The following is a 17,211-nucleotide window of genomic DNA, read 5'->3' on the forward strand; positions in this document are numbered from 1 at the left end:
TATTATTATTATTAACTCCAATATGGGTTGCACATAAAGGGACAAATCATATCAACCCAATATGTGAAAACATGATTAATCGTGCCGGGTGAGAAAATGTGTCACCTGTGTCACCTGTGCCCATATTTTTTTACGATCTCTCACCAGGGTGAGAAATCGAGCAGGGGTGAGAAATCGTGTTACGAACGTACAGTGCGAACGTAGCACTTTTAGCACGATGTCTCACCCGGGTGAGAAATCGTGTCTGGGTGAGAAATCGTGCCGTAACACTTGTCCTATCAGGGGCAATCCAATTCGTGAAAAGTGGAAAACAATCTTAGTATATTTTGGCTAATAAGGGTATCTAATTAGTCGGAATTGTTTACATAAGAGTTACTTTGAATAATAAGTAATTAACAGGTAGTAACATAGGAATTTAAAATATTTTTTCATGTTTTCATTTTTCACATATTGGGTTAATATGATTTGTCCTAGCAGGTGCAACCCAATTCGTAAAAAATGAAAAAAAATCTTATTAATTTAAACACAGTAATTAATGAATTCAATGTAGTTTTTCCTGTTTTCACATATTGGGTTGTTTTCACATATTGGCACGCTACAACACCCCCTCTCTGTTTCAACAGCAGTTTAGTCACCTGACCAAATGGTGATAAAACAATCCAAAACGCGTATATATATATTCTTTATGCCTTGAAATGGAGGAGCTTATAGATACGATAGATAACCTTCATAATAACTCATCAGCCTGGAATTAAATATGAAGTATATTTTGTTTAGTTATTTGTAATGGAGATATGTACATATAGAAAACGTAATGTATTGAAATGGCCCATTTAGGATTTAAAAAAAGAAGATTATTATGGTGGGTAAACTACTATACCTGTAGTACAATGATAAATTTCAAGTTGCTATATATTCTTAATGTCTATCTGCAGAAACTGATTTCAAATATTAGGATATTGCTATTTAAAACACCCTACAATGAATTCCTTAAGCTGGTTAATGGAAATATATAGAACGGTAATATAAATAATAGGGTATCTTTCGTTAAATATAAATCATTAAAGCTAGGTCTAAGTAACGTGTGTCTGTCTCAGCATAATATCGATGATTCATGTATACTAGCGGAAAAAAGAAACTGTGCATGCGGAGAATTGTTATAGAACATGTATTACCAGTTTATACATGAAAATTCACACACATGACCGAGTATGACACATACACACGATCCGTGTGTCATTGACAGTTTTTCCCGTGCAGTTTACTCTCTATAGGCGTTGACCAGTTTACACGTTTTTCTCGTCCAGCCATCCAATTCGACAAAGAAATTTTATTTTTCAACTGTTGGGTCGCTCTGTTGAGACCAGTGAACAGTAAAAACAGCATAATAACGTTTTAATTTGTGATTAATGCTATGCCGAGGCTCAATGAAAATGACCGCCTCCGGATTATAGGTATGCTTCAAGCTGGAATGGGCCAAGCCGTTGTCTCTACACGTTTTCATGTTCATCGAAACACAATCCGGGATTTGTAGAGACGACATCAACAGTTTGGCCACGTCGGCGATCGACCTCGTGCGGGACCCCATCCACGTGTGACGTCACGTCAACAGGACAACCATATTCGGCTTGTCAATTTTAGAAATCGCTTCCAAACGGCAAGTTTGACTGCACGGACAATCCCTGAGTTGTTACCAATAAGCCCGAGAACTGTACGGAACCGATTGCGTGAACGAGCTATCCGTCCGCGACGTCCTGCAATCCGCCCAGTTCTTCTGCCACGTCATCGTGTAGCACGTCTGGACTGGTGCAGAAGGCATCTGCGATTTACTCGACGGGATTGGGCAGGCATTTTGTTTACGGACGAGTCGCGAGTCCACCTGGATAGTAGTGACGGCCGTTACAGAGTGTATCGTCGCGTTGGAGAACGTTTCCGTGACGCGTGTGTGGTACAACGACGTTCTTTCGGCGGAGGCAGCGTTATGATTTGGGGCGGCATCACAGCCAACGGAAGAACGCCTCTGGTGGTTGTTAACGGGAATTTTAACGCGCTACGTTACCGTGACGAGATCCTCCGGACCCACGTCGTTCCACTGTGCAAGGGCAGCAAGCTCACATTACGCTACAGCAGGACAACGCCAGGCCACACACAGCTCGTGTCGCTATGGACTTTCTGGCCCAGCAGAACGTTGACGTGTTGCCGTGGCCTGCTGTATCCCCCGATCGATCGCCCATTGAACACGTTTGGGATGAAATGAAGCGCATATTACGGGCATTACCTAATCAACCGGTGACGTTGGCTGATTTGGCTGCAGCGTTGGTACAGATCTGGAATGCCATCCCACAAGCATCCTTGAACCGTCTGATAGGCTCCATGCGTCGACGTTGCCAGGCTTGCATTCAGGTAAACGGTGGACATACGAGGTATTAACTTTGTGAACTCCGTATTGACCCCTACTGTGTTTACATCACTCCTGAGCGGAAAAGGATGTGGCAGCCTGATTTGTTTTGGTATATCTTGAGCACGTTCATGACTTTCACATTTTTTTGTTTCATCAGTAACCATTTTTTTATAGAAACGTGAAAGTTAATTTGAATAACCTTATTGTATTGAACGATCTCTGCAAAGGACCACAGCATAAGCGTCTTGTTTACAGAAGGCAGCCACCATAGGAAGTTGTCGGTCATCGCTTTAAACCAAAACCTCTTTTACACTAAGGATCCTACACAGAGAAGAAATCGTCACTATTTGGCGGTTTTTAATAATCCAATTGACAGACAATAAATCATGACCCCGGCACGACAGAGGTACCCCGACAAAGCACAGTTCTTGTATGCGCCACTTCGAACATGCTACCAACATACCGTATGGTTATTTACTCGTAAATTTAAAGCTTAACACTTTGAAATATCTGCGTCTGTNATGCGCCACTTCGAACATGCTACCAACATACCGTATGGTTATTTACTCGTAAATTTAAAGCTTAAAACTTTGAAATATCTGCGTCTGCGCACTGGCATATCATATTACCAATCAGAAGTCACGACACAACATATAGGGAGCGGTTCCCCCCATATAACATAATATTTGGGATACCGTTTGCAACAGAAAGTTCTCAAGAACGCATAGAAATGCATTCGATCATGTGACAATTGCCGTCTAATGTTTGAGAATATACTCGCTCTACATAGGCATGTTAAATGATGGGTCCCTGAGAACAGTACTCTTAAACTAAAGTTTGGGGATGATGAGGACAAAATCAATAGTCCGGCAAAGAAACAGAGGACAAATTTCTTCGCTCACGCGGATATCTTTAATACCGAAATGGAAAATGAAGACACAAAAGAGGATGATTATTTTACCAATGTGTGAAACCGGGCTAAATTAAAAAACGAAGAGAAATGGAGCGAAAGAGTAGACAAATACAAGGAAAAAAGGACGTTCGAAGGAGAAGCTGAAAGTAGAGCAGATAAAAAAAGATGACGATCTGATGGAATTCCTTAATCAATACGCACAGACACTCATCAGTATCTTTCAAATTAAAGGTGAGAATCTGCACACAAAAATCACAGAATCTGTGGAAAAGTATAGACGAAATTGATACGATATATTGCCTGCTGTACGCATGTCACTTTTGAAAACACAAACACAATTTCCAGGAGTACATGTATGCAGATGACGACGATGACGTATCAGATGCTGATGATGAATATGAATCTAACGAGGAAAACGCGTACTGAAGACGATCAGGATGAAGATGTACAGATACTTAACGTACAAACAATCATATCTTTACATTGACCAGCTTCAGAGTTTTGAAGATGGTTACACAAAACCATCGACATCGCGCCCGCTACTCGTAGGTTTAATGCCTACAACTTTGGAATATCTGCGTCTGCGCAGTGACGCATTAAATGACTAAGTCACGACACAGCATAAATGGGAACGATAAGGAGCCACCAAACCTCATTTCTTTAAAAGTTGTTCAACAGTACAGACATACACCAAGAAGATGAGGTACAGCTTTAGCGTCGGTGACCGTGTGCGCATTACATATTTGAGAAACATATTTACTCGCGAATATGTTGAAAGATGGACCGATAAAATATTTACGATAGAAAAATGATTCTTGAGACAATCCGTGCTAATCTACCGACTGAAAGACTACAACGATGATGAAATCACGGGTTCCTCTTATCAATCAGAACTTCAGAAAGTGGATCTTAGAGACAATGATATAAGGAAAATTGAAACAGAGGCAAAGGACGAAACAAACTATTGTACGTGAATGATTCACTAGCCAATTACATAATCATCTTGAAAAAATAGTTAAATACTAATGATATTGTTGATTTGTAAAGTATTGTATTCATATTATTTTCATTTTTTGTGTAATAGCATTTGAGTACTAGTATTTGTTCTGTTTGTCTGATAAAGCATTTGTAAATAAAATGCGTTGTACATACGTTTTGATTCTATAGTCGTCTCATAGCTAGTGAACGTATAGCGGGTGTGTGTAGGAGTGTAAATATGTTAATCCTTATGAGTGGGTATAATGTTGTCAATACAGACATGTTCATACTTGTGTTGGTTAAAGCTGAGCCGCCTAGGCGTCTATTATTTGTGATTTTTTTTATAAATTCGTTCCTAAAATAACCAAACTTAGATAAAGAAACTTAAAAAAAGTATATTTAACAGGTATACTATGTATCATTTCTTTATGTAACATGCATACACGCGCCTTTTCATATTGCAATCTGCACTTTTATACCCCGACATTTATCACGTATTGCTTTGGCTTGCTGGTAAGTGAAAATGCCAAAAAAGACACAATTATACAGGTGTATCAATATGCGTGATAAGTAACAACACGTTGCATACAGGGCATCAGGTATACAGGTACTCGATCAATAGGCGTTTAATCAATTAACGATCAGTGACGTAGATATGTCAGAGTCGAAAAGACCTTCTGTAGTTCATTTACATTTTTTTTCGAAGGTGCTTATTATACACAATAAATTAGCTACGTTCCTTTGCATTTTTTTAAAGTTACAAATAGAGAATTACACATGCGGCAAATGTGTTGTTATTCTATTCATACTGCATACAAAACAACCATTTCCTTTTACAGAAACACGCTGTCCCCATCAATTGCTGTTGAACTCACTCTAACGATAAAAATGTCAATACCTTTCAGTGTATTTTCAGAAAATATTTCAAAACCGAAAGTAATACGACCTCCCAGTTCGAAGAAAAGCCGCACCTGAAATGACATTAGATACTCTTTTGTCACGCGGTTTCGATCAAGCCCGGTACCCATCACTAAGACAACGCTACCACACGTACACAGGACATTGCAAACTTCAGTATGGCGTCTGCAGCAGTGGTTTGTGGTGGTTTGATTGCCCTGGGATTGTTCGTTTTGCAGGCGGTGGGGTTAGGCACACACTATTGGTATGTAGTAGAAGTGACAGGGATAAGTGAGATTAGTGCCGGCCTGTTCCAGATTTGTAGAGACAGTACCATTCTCGGCAGCAGTACCAGCCAGTGTTACAGTTACAATGACTACGTCACCTCAGCGACTATCGTTGACTGAAAGCATCCTCGAGTATTTATGTGAACTTTTAAAATTCGATTACACACTAAAATTATGTTGCATGATATGAAGCAAGTAATCCTATTGAATAACACGTTATTTTGTTCGCGGACATGTTGAAAAGTATGTATGACAAATTTTAAACTATGATTTTGCATTTAATTGAATTAAACATTTGTTTTTAAATAGTTTGCTTTTAGAATCGATAGAATAGTTTGAATCAAATTGTTCTCCAATGTCATTCAAAGTTAAATGTTGGACTGATCAAATGAATTATTCTCTTCATTTAATTGATAGAACTTTTATTTACAGTTATAAATTTACATTTTTCTGTGTTTGAGCTGATGAGGGTCATCATTATTTTCCTGAGTTCTGAGTAAGAGTACTGAGTTCTGCTTGTTCGAGATTGACTTAACATCCGAGGTCTATATATCTTGTATATTACTGACGTATCCAGGTCCAGAAAACCTCTACCTCTTGCACACCGAACATTTCAGTCTCAAAATATTCTCAAATAAATATTTATCATCACGCTGATTTCCATTCTTGTTTGGGTGTTATATTTGTCGTTGTTTTCTGTTTAAAAATGGAAGAAACACTTTCGACCTGGGTACGGTGAGTTTGCAAGGTTTATTGTTAAATCTTATTGGTTATTGTTTAAAATATTATTAACAGCCCTACTTCAAAAACTTGTTTTGACCTTGGATTCGCTATATCATATACATCTATATTCTAAAGCCAAACGTTGAAACATTTGTGTGATTCTTAGTAAATAATTAAAGCAGACATTGACATGTTTTTGAAAGCTATTCAAAATTTTAATGACAAATTTGACAAAAATAAAATAAAAATTAACATATCAGATCCAACTTAGATATGTTTCTCCCGTATTTAACGAGAATTTATTGCAAAGTCTTTAAAAAGTAAAATCAAAAAATATATGAGCTTATTATACGTGAATGTTTATATGATTAAACAATTTTCAGAGATTTTTTAGTCTGACATCTAAAGTTTTACTTTAAAATGGTCAGAGATTTTATTTATATTTTAACATCAACCGTTTTATGTTAAGTCTCTATTCTCTAGTGCTGTAGGGTAATGGTGGTTTGCGTAAGAAAATGAAAGTGAAAACCATGAGACTTACCTGTTCACGGGAATGTAACACAGATACCCATCCCATAGGTCGCATATGTCCGTGTTTAACTATTTATTTTTTCTTATCGTTGGTTATACATTAACGTAGATCAAAACGTTTTATCGTTCCAATGAATGATTTTGGCCGTTCAATCGGGAACCGCACTTTTCGTAAACGAGAAAATCCTTAAGATGTTCACATACCTCACGCTGATGTTGTTATGACAAGTAAGTGGTAGAAATTTGAAGTCTGATCGCATCACGGTTGATGAATTTTTACTGATTAATACTGCGTGGTTTTCTTCACGCTAGTTTTATATTGTCATCCGATTACAAATGATAAATGATAAATCGTGAAAGTGAACGTAAATTGATGCAAACAAGATGTTAAGAAAAATGCAAAAATATGCTCAGTTATACAAAATTGTCGAGAAAGGATGTTTTTGTTTAGAACACTTATAAAATGATATATAGTTTCTATGAATGGTTTGAGTCTCATCACAGGAACGACGTTATATACTTGTGGTTATTAGAGAAGGGGTTTGGTAACTCGCGATACACATATTACAATCGGCCATTCACGCCTGATTCTGGTGCCCGTTTGATGTATGTCCGGAAATCAGCCGAGTTGTGACGAGTGAGGTTAATCTATGATTTACAAAAACATAAAACTATGATATATAAATAAATATATATTGGTATAAGGCAATGAAAACAAAAAACAAAGAACTTAAAAAACATTTCATTTCATGACATAATGACTTTTTTTTTCTTTAAAACGCAAAGCAGATACCAGAAACAGTGTGCTTTTAAAAAAACCCACGACATCTTTATGATTAACAGTGAATCAAATTTATAACACGTCCATGTTTCCAAGATGTGGCTAAGGAATTATGACTAGACAAAGAAATATAATCTGATAAATCTGGATTGATTTGTGAGCTGATACTTTTTTTTTTTTACAGAGACCACGTCAGGCTCTCTCGCTTAGTGCATTGATAGGTATTTTTCCTATCAACATGTTTTATTCGTCCTTTTTATTTTTATGAAACTAAGAAAAGAAAATTGATAGTGAATAGCGGAATCTAATTTATGAATAAATTTCCCTTTTCTAAAAATGCACAACACAAAATAACAACCAACACATGCAAAGCTGGGTAAATGTAAGGCCATACTGATCTTGGAAACTTGATCAAATAAGTGAACAAGCACCACAATAATGTGAAAATTTACTTTAATAGATGCATTACGTATACCATTTAATAAAGGATGTATCTTTTATGGTGATCAAAACTCCATTGAAGTGAATAGCAAATAATGACAATAGTATGATTATTAATTGGTACATTTATAAAATAATTACCTAGCTGTTCATACGACATAAAACACAAACATACAAACAGTCAGATACGCAACAAATATTTATAAGGCTGGATGCCTACAGATATTCTCAATCACCTTAGCATTTATTAATACAATAAACGAACATAATGAGGCTCGGGAGTATGTTATAAAGTCTTTAATATATATATATATATTTTTAAATATGTCAAAAACTATTGGATGTTCACTGATGCAGATGTGCAGAACAATTGCATTTGATTAAAAAAAATTGGAGAAAGTTTACTTTTTGTCTTGAAAAACCTTGAACTTACATTGCACTCCAGTTTTTTCTTGGTCATTTGCGTCCCTAATGACTTCTATATTACATTTTCTATCTTTCTTTATCTTTACTGTTCGTCATCTTTCACTTTGTTATGTTCGTTGCTTTGACAGTAAATGTTAGTCTGTAGTGTTTGTAAATATCATAAAGGTTGGTTGTTCGATAAACCACAGGGCAGTTAGAATACAGTCTCAGAAAGTCTGGAAGCTTGTCTTACAGATATCAGTATCTGGATGAACGCCAACATGCCTAAACTTAATCAGGAAAAGACGGAACTAATCGTCTTTTTCCCAAAGTGTCAGCAAACAATGGCTCTCCAGCTCAAGGTTGGTGCCAGAACTATTGAGACTGTTCCAGCTGTTAAAAACCTAGGGGTATACTTTGACAGTTCTCTGAACATGGAGAAACAAGTGAACGCTATTGCCAAACTCTGTTACTACCAGATCAGGAGCATCGGCTGTATTCGGCAGTTTCTAACTACAGATGCATGCACGATTTAGGTGCATTCACTTGTTACCTCTCGGTTGGATTATGGTAACGCCCTGCTCTGTGGTATATCTGACAAACTAACTAGTCGTCTGCAGAGGGTCCAGAACACTGCAGCACGTACGATACAGTTACCTGTACGATACAGGTCGCAGTACAATATTCTGGTATACACATATAAGGCACTGAATGGAACAGCTCCTCAGTACCTACAGGAGCTTGTTACCTTGTATCAGCCGTCAAGATCACTGCGGTCTGAGGCAGAATATTTGTTGTGTGTCCCAAAATCTCGAACTGTGACCTACGGAAACAGATGCTTTGGGAGGGTTTCGGCTACGTTGTGGAATAGCTTACCATCTGCTATTAGGAAGTCAAATACCCTGGCCAAGTTCAAGAGGGACATAAAAACTCACCTCTTCACGTCTGCATTTTAAAATCTTTGCAAAGACGTCATGTAAATACCACCCTTTTATTTGTTTAATTATGTGCACATTGCTTGTTAAATGTATAAAAATGATTGCAAGCCTTTGTTGTTTGTTTTCACAATTTATAACCATTACTATTATCCATATGTTGTAAAGCGCCTTAGAGCAATTTTACATTATTTGTGAACTGTAAGATCGGGTTCCTTTCATGTGTGGAGTGGAATAAAATATTGTAATGTTGACTCTGTATACATTATATATGACTGCTTGTACCAAGGATAAGTCACGTGTTACATTTCTATTTACATAACGATTCTCATGCAATATTATTGATATTNTAATGTTGACTCTGTATACATTATATATGACTGCTTGTACCAAGGAAAAGTCACGTGTTAAGTTTCTATTTACATAACTATCCTCATGCAATATTATTGATATATAGCTAACCGCTTGTATAGTTATGTATGTTTCTATATGATACTGTCTCTGTTCTGTTTAAGGGACAAAAACATGTCCCATATGGAGCTAAATAAAGAGAAACATACACCAAAGCTTTTCACTCCTGCAACAATAATAGAATAGGCCGACAAGAGACCTATTATGTAATCCTGAAATCTTGAATAAATTTGTATTTGCTAACACACCCAATCGTCTAGTGCAGTGCGCAAAGGTATAGCCAAACGTCAGTCAAACAGTTGGGTTAACATCACTTTACATACGGAAAATATATACCTGGAAAATCATTGCCACGTGATATAATGGTTTATTATTGTACTGTGTTGTTACTATACACATGAGGACCTTATACAATGATAACGTTAGTGCAAAATGTAACACCCTCTTTTTTCAATGAAGTATTTTTATAATATTCATTTGCTTTTCGTTTTGTTATTCATTATAGTATATACTTACAAGAAAATTTCATTTTGAAAATATCAGTTATATAATTTTTTGTACTCTCTTAATATTTCCGAAGAAAGCGTGACGTATTGAAAGTGTTTAGTTCTGCAGCACTGCAGAGGAAAACATCAAAAACCATAAATGAATTGTATGCAATACATGGTATGGAAAGGAAGGTATGACGCCTACCGGTCCATAACTCATCTTCGAAATCCAAGGATACATTTTTGAATTTTCTCATGATAGAATCGAACGCTCTAACGCTAAGCTATTTGATCGTTTTTAGACATCATAGCTAAGCGATCGCATGGCTGAAACACAGTTGTACCTGTACATTGAATATAATCAAAGAGGAACGCAAAGATTTAAACTTGTATATTTTGACCTTACATTGCCGAACGATTCTCTATTATCTTTCTTCAAAGCATTACATTGAAATAACATATATTATTAATTCATTGGCAGTTTTCTAACTGTTTACCTGTATCATACACAAGTTGGTGTGCTCAGGGATTGTCATAAGAAAATCGAAGAAGATATATTTATAAGGAGTGTTGCCCTTGGATCCTGGAAACGATACAATGTATGTGTAAGAAAGAGGAGGTTTTAAGCTAGAAACTCGGACTTTGTGACAAGTTTTTTTCCCCATTTCAGTTAACTACTGCGCGATTGCAGGGCTCAGTATCATAGGCTGTATCCTACTGTTTTGCAATGTCATCATCGGTTTCGTGGGATGTGCTAGCACCAGACCAGGGCGTCCTATTCAAAACCAGGGCGGCATTTTGTTCATTTCGGGTAAATATGATCGATCATTTAAAGCATTATAATCTTTCCAAAGTAAGCATGTTCTACCGTTCAAACCATTTTCTATGCACGCAATAATATGGGATAGTCAAAATTCTGGCTGACAGCTTGTTATGTGCATGTTAATTTGACCGGCCGTCCAAAACTAGACTGACATGTATTTATCTGCAGGTAAATATTTCAAACTGTAGTCCTTTTAAGATGCTTTCATTCAGCTTATTATGTGCGACCGTCCAAAACACATTTGGTAGCTGTTCTTGTGCAGGTCATATGCCCTTTCTTTTTGTATGTAGCAATACACGGCCATTCGCAGTGAACACGAGTAAAGATTATATTTAACTGAGGAAATATTAGCGAAACCCAAAGACAAAAGCAGTTGACGTAACTTGTCTAATCCATAAATAAGAATGTAGGTCATATTAACATAAAATAGCATAAAGGGGGCCTAATCATTACATAAGCTAAAATATTATGTAGTTTTGAATTTGGTCATGCAGAAAACCTTGAAACCCCTGGCATCACTCATTAGTCTTGAGAATCCTAATAAATGCAGATATAAAAGAAACTCTTGATTGGCGAATCTCCTCGATCATGTCAGCTCCCTCACCAGGGAACGTAATTGTTTTAATCGGGGAAAAAACACCTGACCATCATGAAATATTTCCTCATCGATTTCGATTTATGTTTTAACGACCACAAAGAGTATGTGGGCAACACCACCTAGTATTTGTTCTACTAGCATTGTGATGAGTGATGATGGAAAATTATAATTTTTTATTTACAGCAATAGGTGCTTGTATCTGCGTTTACCATTTCTCCGAGACGTATTTTACTAGTTCGTTTTATAGCAAGTTGAAATGAAATGTGTCGAAAGCCCGATTGACTGACAAATGTTGTCTTTATCGCACATTAACGGATAGAACTACACATTGTCGGTTCTGTCCACTGAAAAAATGTCGCCGATATTCTCTTGCAGTCATGCATTACATGTCAATTACAATCTGTAAGGTTGTTATAGCTGGGCTAGATTGAGTATTGTATTACGTAACACGTTTTATCTATAGGTGCGTTATCACCTATGCATTCAACGCCCACAATCTTTAAACATTTAAAGGGACATTGCAAACTAATACTTGAGTACGCGGATGGATGATTTTCATTATTTTTTGGTAAAGATACCAAAACCATTCGTCAGCTGTTTTCTATAGCAATGACGTCACAGGTGAAATTCTTTGTTAGCATAAAGGTCAATTGTACAGTTCAACAGGTATCAGTGTTCACTTGGCTACAGACCATAGCCTGGACGTCCTTTAATGACCATATCTTTTCGAAGGACGTAAATCACTAAGAAACCAAACCATTCTAACGAGATGTTTTAACGAGATATATATATTTTTTAACGGAAACAATGAAAATGTAAAAGTTAAAAAAAAACCGTTGAATATATTTTATCAAAATCAGAACACGATACTTCCATCCACGCAATGATCTTTGGTTATGATCTTGAGGGGACGGTCGCTTTTAAACGTTTCCCTCCACTTTTCTTTTCTCTTCTTTGTGATGTTTCCTGAATAGAACTCTGCTGTGGCCATATCTATTAAATGCTTAACTTTGACTGTACAAAAATGTAGGCATGTAGATCGATCAGAGAGAAATGTTCTGAAGATGCATATGTAACCGTTACAATATATTGCTGCTTTTACTTCTCTCTCTCTTTTTTACCTAAATATATATATATATATATGACCTTAACCTTTGTCCTATGACCTTGACCGTGTTCCTGTGTGAAGTCGTCGATGCCCTCTATTCTATAATGAATAATGATAGTATTGGTTAAAGTGAAGCAAAAATAAATATTAATGTACTGAATATCACATGTTGAATTTTGACCAAAACTGTGACCTTGAATGATGACCAAGGTCATTTCTTATTGATTACTTTTAAAGCACAATATTAGGGCTAATGACAATGCAGCATCAAACATCAAGACTTCATGGCGTTTGGCCCTCGGGGAGTACACTTTTTTAAACATAACTCTAAGTTGACAGTTGAATTTGCACTGATGACAAACATGGTATACCAGAACTATAAAATACCAAATGGTGAAATATTTACATCAAAGGTTTTTAGAGATAAAGCGGTTTGAAAATTGTCCAATAAGGGACCATTGTGGCCATCTTGAACGTTAAAGGTAATTCCTGTCCATTTACTTTTTAGACATGAAATCAGGCTAGTGGCAGACTAAATATTAAGACTAATTACCGCCTGGTGCACGAAGAATAGGTACTAAATTATCACATCATAAAGACCAATTAAAAATGTGGTATACCTTGAAGTATATAGAAATTGTTTTGAGATTTTCATTTTTCTATTATACCATCGCGTGACCTTGTAATTGACATATTTTCTTATAACACGTAATGGGTAAAAATTAGCCCCGACCAAGATATTTACAATATCATGTTTACAAATCAATGAACGGTTTTGGAGTTAACATTACTGTTACATTTTCTAATATTGTTTTATTTATAAATCTGTGCCCTTAACCTTTGACTTTAAGGATAATTATTCATGCGGTTACTAATTATCATACTGTTTTTATCTTCCTCAGCCGGCTGCACTATCGCCGCAGTGGTTTGGTTTTACATCACTCAATACCATGACACGCTTACATCGCTGTCATCGACCTCGCTAAATATCAAGCTTGGCTATTCCTTCTACCTAGGCGCCGTTGCGGGTGGAGGCACATTTATTGCCGCTATAACCATGTGTGTGACAGCTAATAAAATGGACGTCCCAGTTGCACAACAGGGACCCACGGGATATCCACAACCAGGATTTCCGCAACCAGGATACCCACAGTCTGGAAACCCACAACCAGGATACCCACAGCATGTAAACCCACAACCAGGATACCCACAGCATGGAAACCCACATCCAGGATACCCACAGCCTGGACACTCACAACCAGGATACCCACAGCCTGGACACTCACAACCAGGATACCCACAGCATGGAAACCCACAACCAGGATACACACAGCCTGGACACTCACAACCAGGATACCCACAGCATGGAAACCCACAACCAGGATACCCACAGCCTGGAAACCCACAACCAGGATACCCACAGCATGGAAACCCACAACCAGGATACCCACAGCCTGGAAACCCGTAAACCGAAGTCGGATATGAGGAAACAGTTTTATAACTACATCTATCACCATTCTATAGTGACACTTTACCAATAGTGGCTTACAGTTAAAAAAAGTACGATACTTACGCTTTAACACATGACCTTGCTGTTTTAATGCAATTTTTGAAAACTTTAGAAGGTTGTTTTCTTATTTCTGTTTGATTTTTGTGTGAAAATTTCCACATTTGGACTATTTTGACTAGTCCACATTAGATTCTTTAAAACAACATCTAGGTATTCATACCAACGTGCTGATGCTTCCATGTAAACAATACTAGCGACATTGTTGCACAATGTGTCATAATATCTTCGCATGCATATTAAGCGAAATTAGTCGGAAACAGTATATTTTGATGGTGCTTTATATTTTATAGATAGTAACACTGCTGATATACGTAACATGTTTACGATAAAATGCATAAACAAATAGGTCAACAATTATTGATTAACAAATGTAGGATTAGATCAAACCGGTTTTTTATTCATTTTTTTCTCTCACAAAAAAGGTGTTTTATTGATATAAAGAGAAAGTAGGACCTACAAGTTATAAAAAAGCAAATGATGAAACAGTCTATTAAAAAACAATTGCAATGAGTGCTGTATTTAGTTTGAGTTATATCTAGTACGCTTTTGCTTGTCTAGTATTAATGTTCCTTCCTTTACTTTATTTAATATTTTAATATATATTGTATACTATTTCAATGTTTATGATATTTTCACTGCAAATATGTGATAACTTTGTGCTGTTAAGGAATTTTATGTGATATGGAAGTGTTAAATTCCAGTTAAACTGTATTAAGCTTGAACAATTTAAAGGTAAGAATAATTATGAAAACAAGACTTTCTTGATTTACGTACCGTGCGACGCTATTCATTTGGGTATCATTTTCAAAAGTCTGTTTTATCAAAACTAATGAGAGTTGGGAGAAGAAATTTAATCAGAACCCTCGTTGACTCTAACATATTTCAACTATGCATATTTTCTGTCGATATTGATCGTGTATACCCAAATATTCGCCAAAATAGCGGAAGTGTCTCTTCCAGGGTACAGTAACGCCAGTTCAACGGCCTACGTAACTCTGATGGTATTTCGCGTTCTTTTTATAGAACCACGCGCCCGAAATATCAAAATGTGATAAAAAATGTAAAGTGGATAGTATCTTTTTAAGTAAAATGAACAAACTTTTTTGGAACTGATAGTGTAGTTTTGTATAAAGAACATTGATATTTAACTAAAAAGTGTCCCGATTTGGGTACAGTGACGTTAGATAACCTGTGTGCCGATATTACATTGTGTACCCACGAATATCAGCTGCAGTGTTACTCTCGATAGAGCGTATCCATGGAGATAATTACCCGGAAAATTATACCTAATTGTTTTTGTTTTTATTAAGTTTTTATTCAATATTAAATAAATATTGCAATTACAGTTGAAACTGTTTAGTTTTTATCAAGACAGGAAATACTTATACCGGCAAATATATGCTGCCGGTATCAAAAAAATCATGCATTTTTTGCATATTCTTCCAATTTCGTTCTGTTGTATATGTTGTGAAAACATATACGCACCCACAGGGACTTGACACATTCCTATGACCCAGAATGAAAGGTATTTTTTTCCATTCTGGGTCATAGGAGCGTGTCAAGTCCCTGTGTACGCAATAGCATGTGAATATGCTCAACGCAACAGTCTAATATGGCAATTAATTGATATAGATATATATGTATGTGGCTTGAAACATTTGCAAATATATTAAACACGTATACATTTGCATGTAAACGTTACATCTTACATTTCCATATACGTGTATACGTAACCGTAAGTTGACAATGCGCACAAACAACAAGTCTCCGAAAAAGATACAAAGTTGTACACTGCTTTTGATATCAAGGACGACATCGACCTCAAACGTTCTATCAACCAATCGACGAGCCAGATACAGTGAGTGACACGCTGAAACAACCGTTCGGTTTATAGGCGTGTTCTTTTTGAACACAGCTTGTTGACGCCGTAACAATTTTGATTGTAATAGTGAAATAATTAGGGTGATGTTTTTAAAATGTTATTGTATATTGTGAAAAGACGAATATCAGAAAAGAGAATGTAACAATTCAAAAAAAATTAAACTGACATTTATATGTATATATAATTATGTTAGCATATATTTCCATCAGTTGCATTAAAAAGATGGGCATAGAAAATTGTACAACTGATTTTGTTTATATTTTTTTGTGGGGTTTGGGGGAATGTCAGAACTCGACTATATTATCAAGAAAAATACAAAAAAACATTCTCTTTTCTTTCCAATAACACTTAAAATACTGTACTGTATAAATCAAGTTCCTTAGCAAATTGTATAACTGAATTATTCTCACTTTAATTATACACTTGAAATTTTTACTGTTATTGAATTTTACAGATTTTGTGTTTATCTACTTCTTTTTTGTTGGGGAAGAGGTCGATATTTTAAAATGTCAGAATTCAACTGTGATATCAAGAAAATTTAAACATAACTCTTCTTTTCAGAATAGTTCTGAAAAGAAGTCAATCAACTTTATAAAATTTAGCATTCAGAGTACCAATGCCAGTATTATAACCTTTTTTGAATTATCAAAACTTTAGATTTAAATGGTTTTAACACTTAAGTGTATTTCTTTGTTTTAACTATCATTCATTATAATGCTGTTTATTTTCCTGTGTTAAGCTGAGCCACACCTGTGTGCTGGTCACCATGCAGTGGCACCTATCTCTCACCTGTATTGATAAGCCTCGAGGGTCCCAGTCCCCACACAGGTGACACCCTGTGTATTATATTAACCTGGATAGACATATAGGAACCATGTATTACAGATAACATGATGTTGTAAAAAGTTTTGATAAATTTTAGGGGGGATGAATATTTAAGGGGGGGGGGGATAAGTATTTAATGCATTAAATATTCATCCGGATGAGTATTTAATGCATAAAATATCCATCCAGATGAATATTTTATGGGGACGGAAAT

At 36.2% G+C, this 17,211-nt stretch overlaps 2 protein-coding genes across 3 annotated transcripts in view; one reads left to right on the forward strand and one right to left on the reverse strand.

Moving 5' to 3' along the window:
* The window catches only part of LOC110449172 (retinol dehydrogenase 13-like), a 39,338-nt gene extending 32,458 nt beyond the window's left edge, over positions 1–6,880 (reverse strand). Inside the window, exon 1 of the mRNA XM_021495854.1 lies at positions 6,741–6,880. Coding sequence (XP_021351529.1) covers positions 6,741–6,785 — 45 coding nt within the window. The 5' untranslated portion in view covers positions 6,786–6,880. The remainder of the gene's footprint in view (positions 1–6,740) is intronic.
* Positions 6,871–15,375, forward strand: LOC110449188 (splicing factor, arginine/serine-rich 15-like). 2 transcript variants are annotated; one of them, XM_021495883.1, is made up of 3 exons: positions 6,885–6,958; positions 10,862–11,002; positions 13,623–15,375. In XM_021495883.1, the coding sequence occupies exons 1-3, from the start codon at positions 6,952–6,954 to the stop codon at positions 14,186–14,188; spliced, it is 714 nt and encodes a 237-aa protein (XP_021351558.1). In that variant the 5' UTR covers positions 6,885–6,951; the 3' UTR covers positions 14,189–15,375. The 2 variants fall into 2 exon arrangements, with proteins under 2 accessions (XP_021351559.1, XP_021351558.1); XM_021495884.1 differs by lacking the exon at positions 10,862–11,002 and having other exon boundaries at positions 6,871–6,958.
* The last annotated feature ends 1,836 nt before the right edge of the window (positions 15,376–17,211 follow it).

The sequence above is a fragment of the Mizuhopecten yessoensis genome, unplaced genomic scaffold (assembly GCF_002113885.1).
Source record: "Mizuhopecten yessoensis strain PY_sf001 unplaced genomic scaffold, ASM211388v2 scaffold4513, whole genome shotgun sequence".
Lineage (NCBI taxonomy): Eukaryota > Metazoa > Mollusca > Bivalvia > Pectinida > Pectinidae > Mizuhopecten > Mizuhopecten yessoensis.

Coding starts and splice junctions, on each gene's coding strand:
- LOC110449188 (XM_021495883.1), top strand. Junction 11,003..13,622: donor CGGCATTTTGTTCATTTCGG/GTAAATATGATC, acceptor TATCTTCCTCAG/CCGGCTGCACTATCGCCGCA.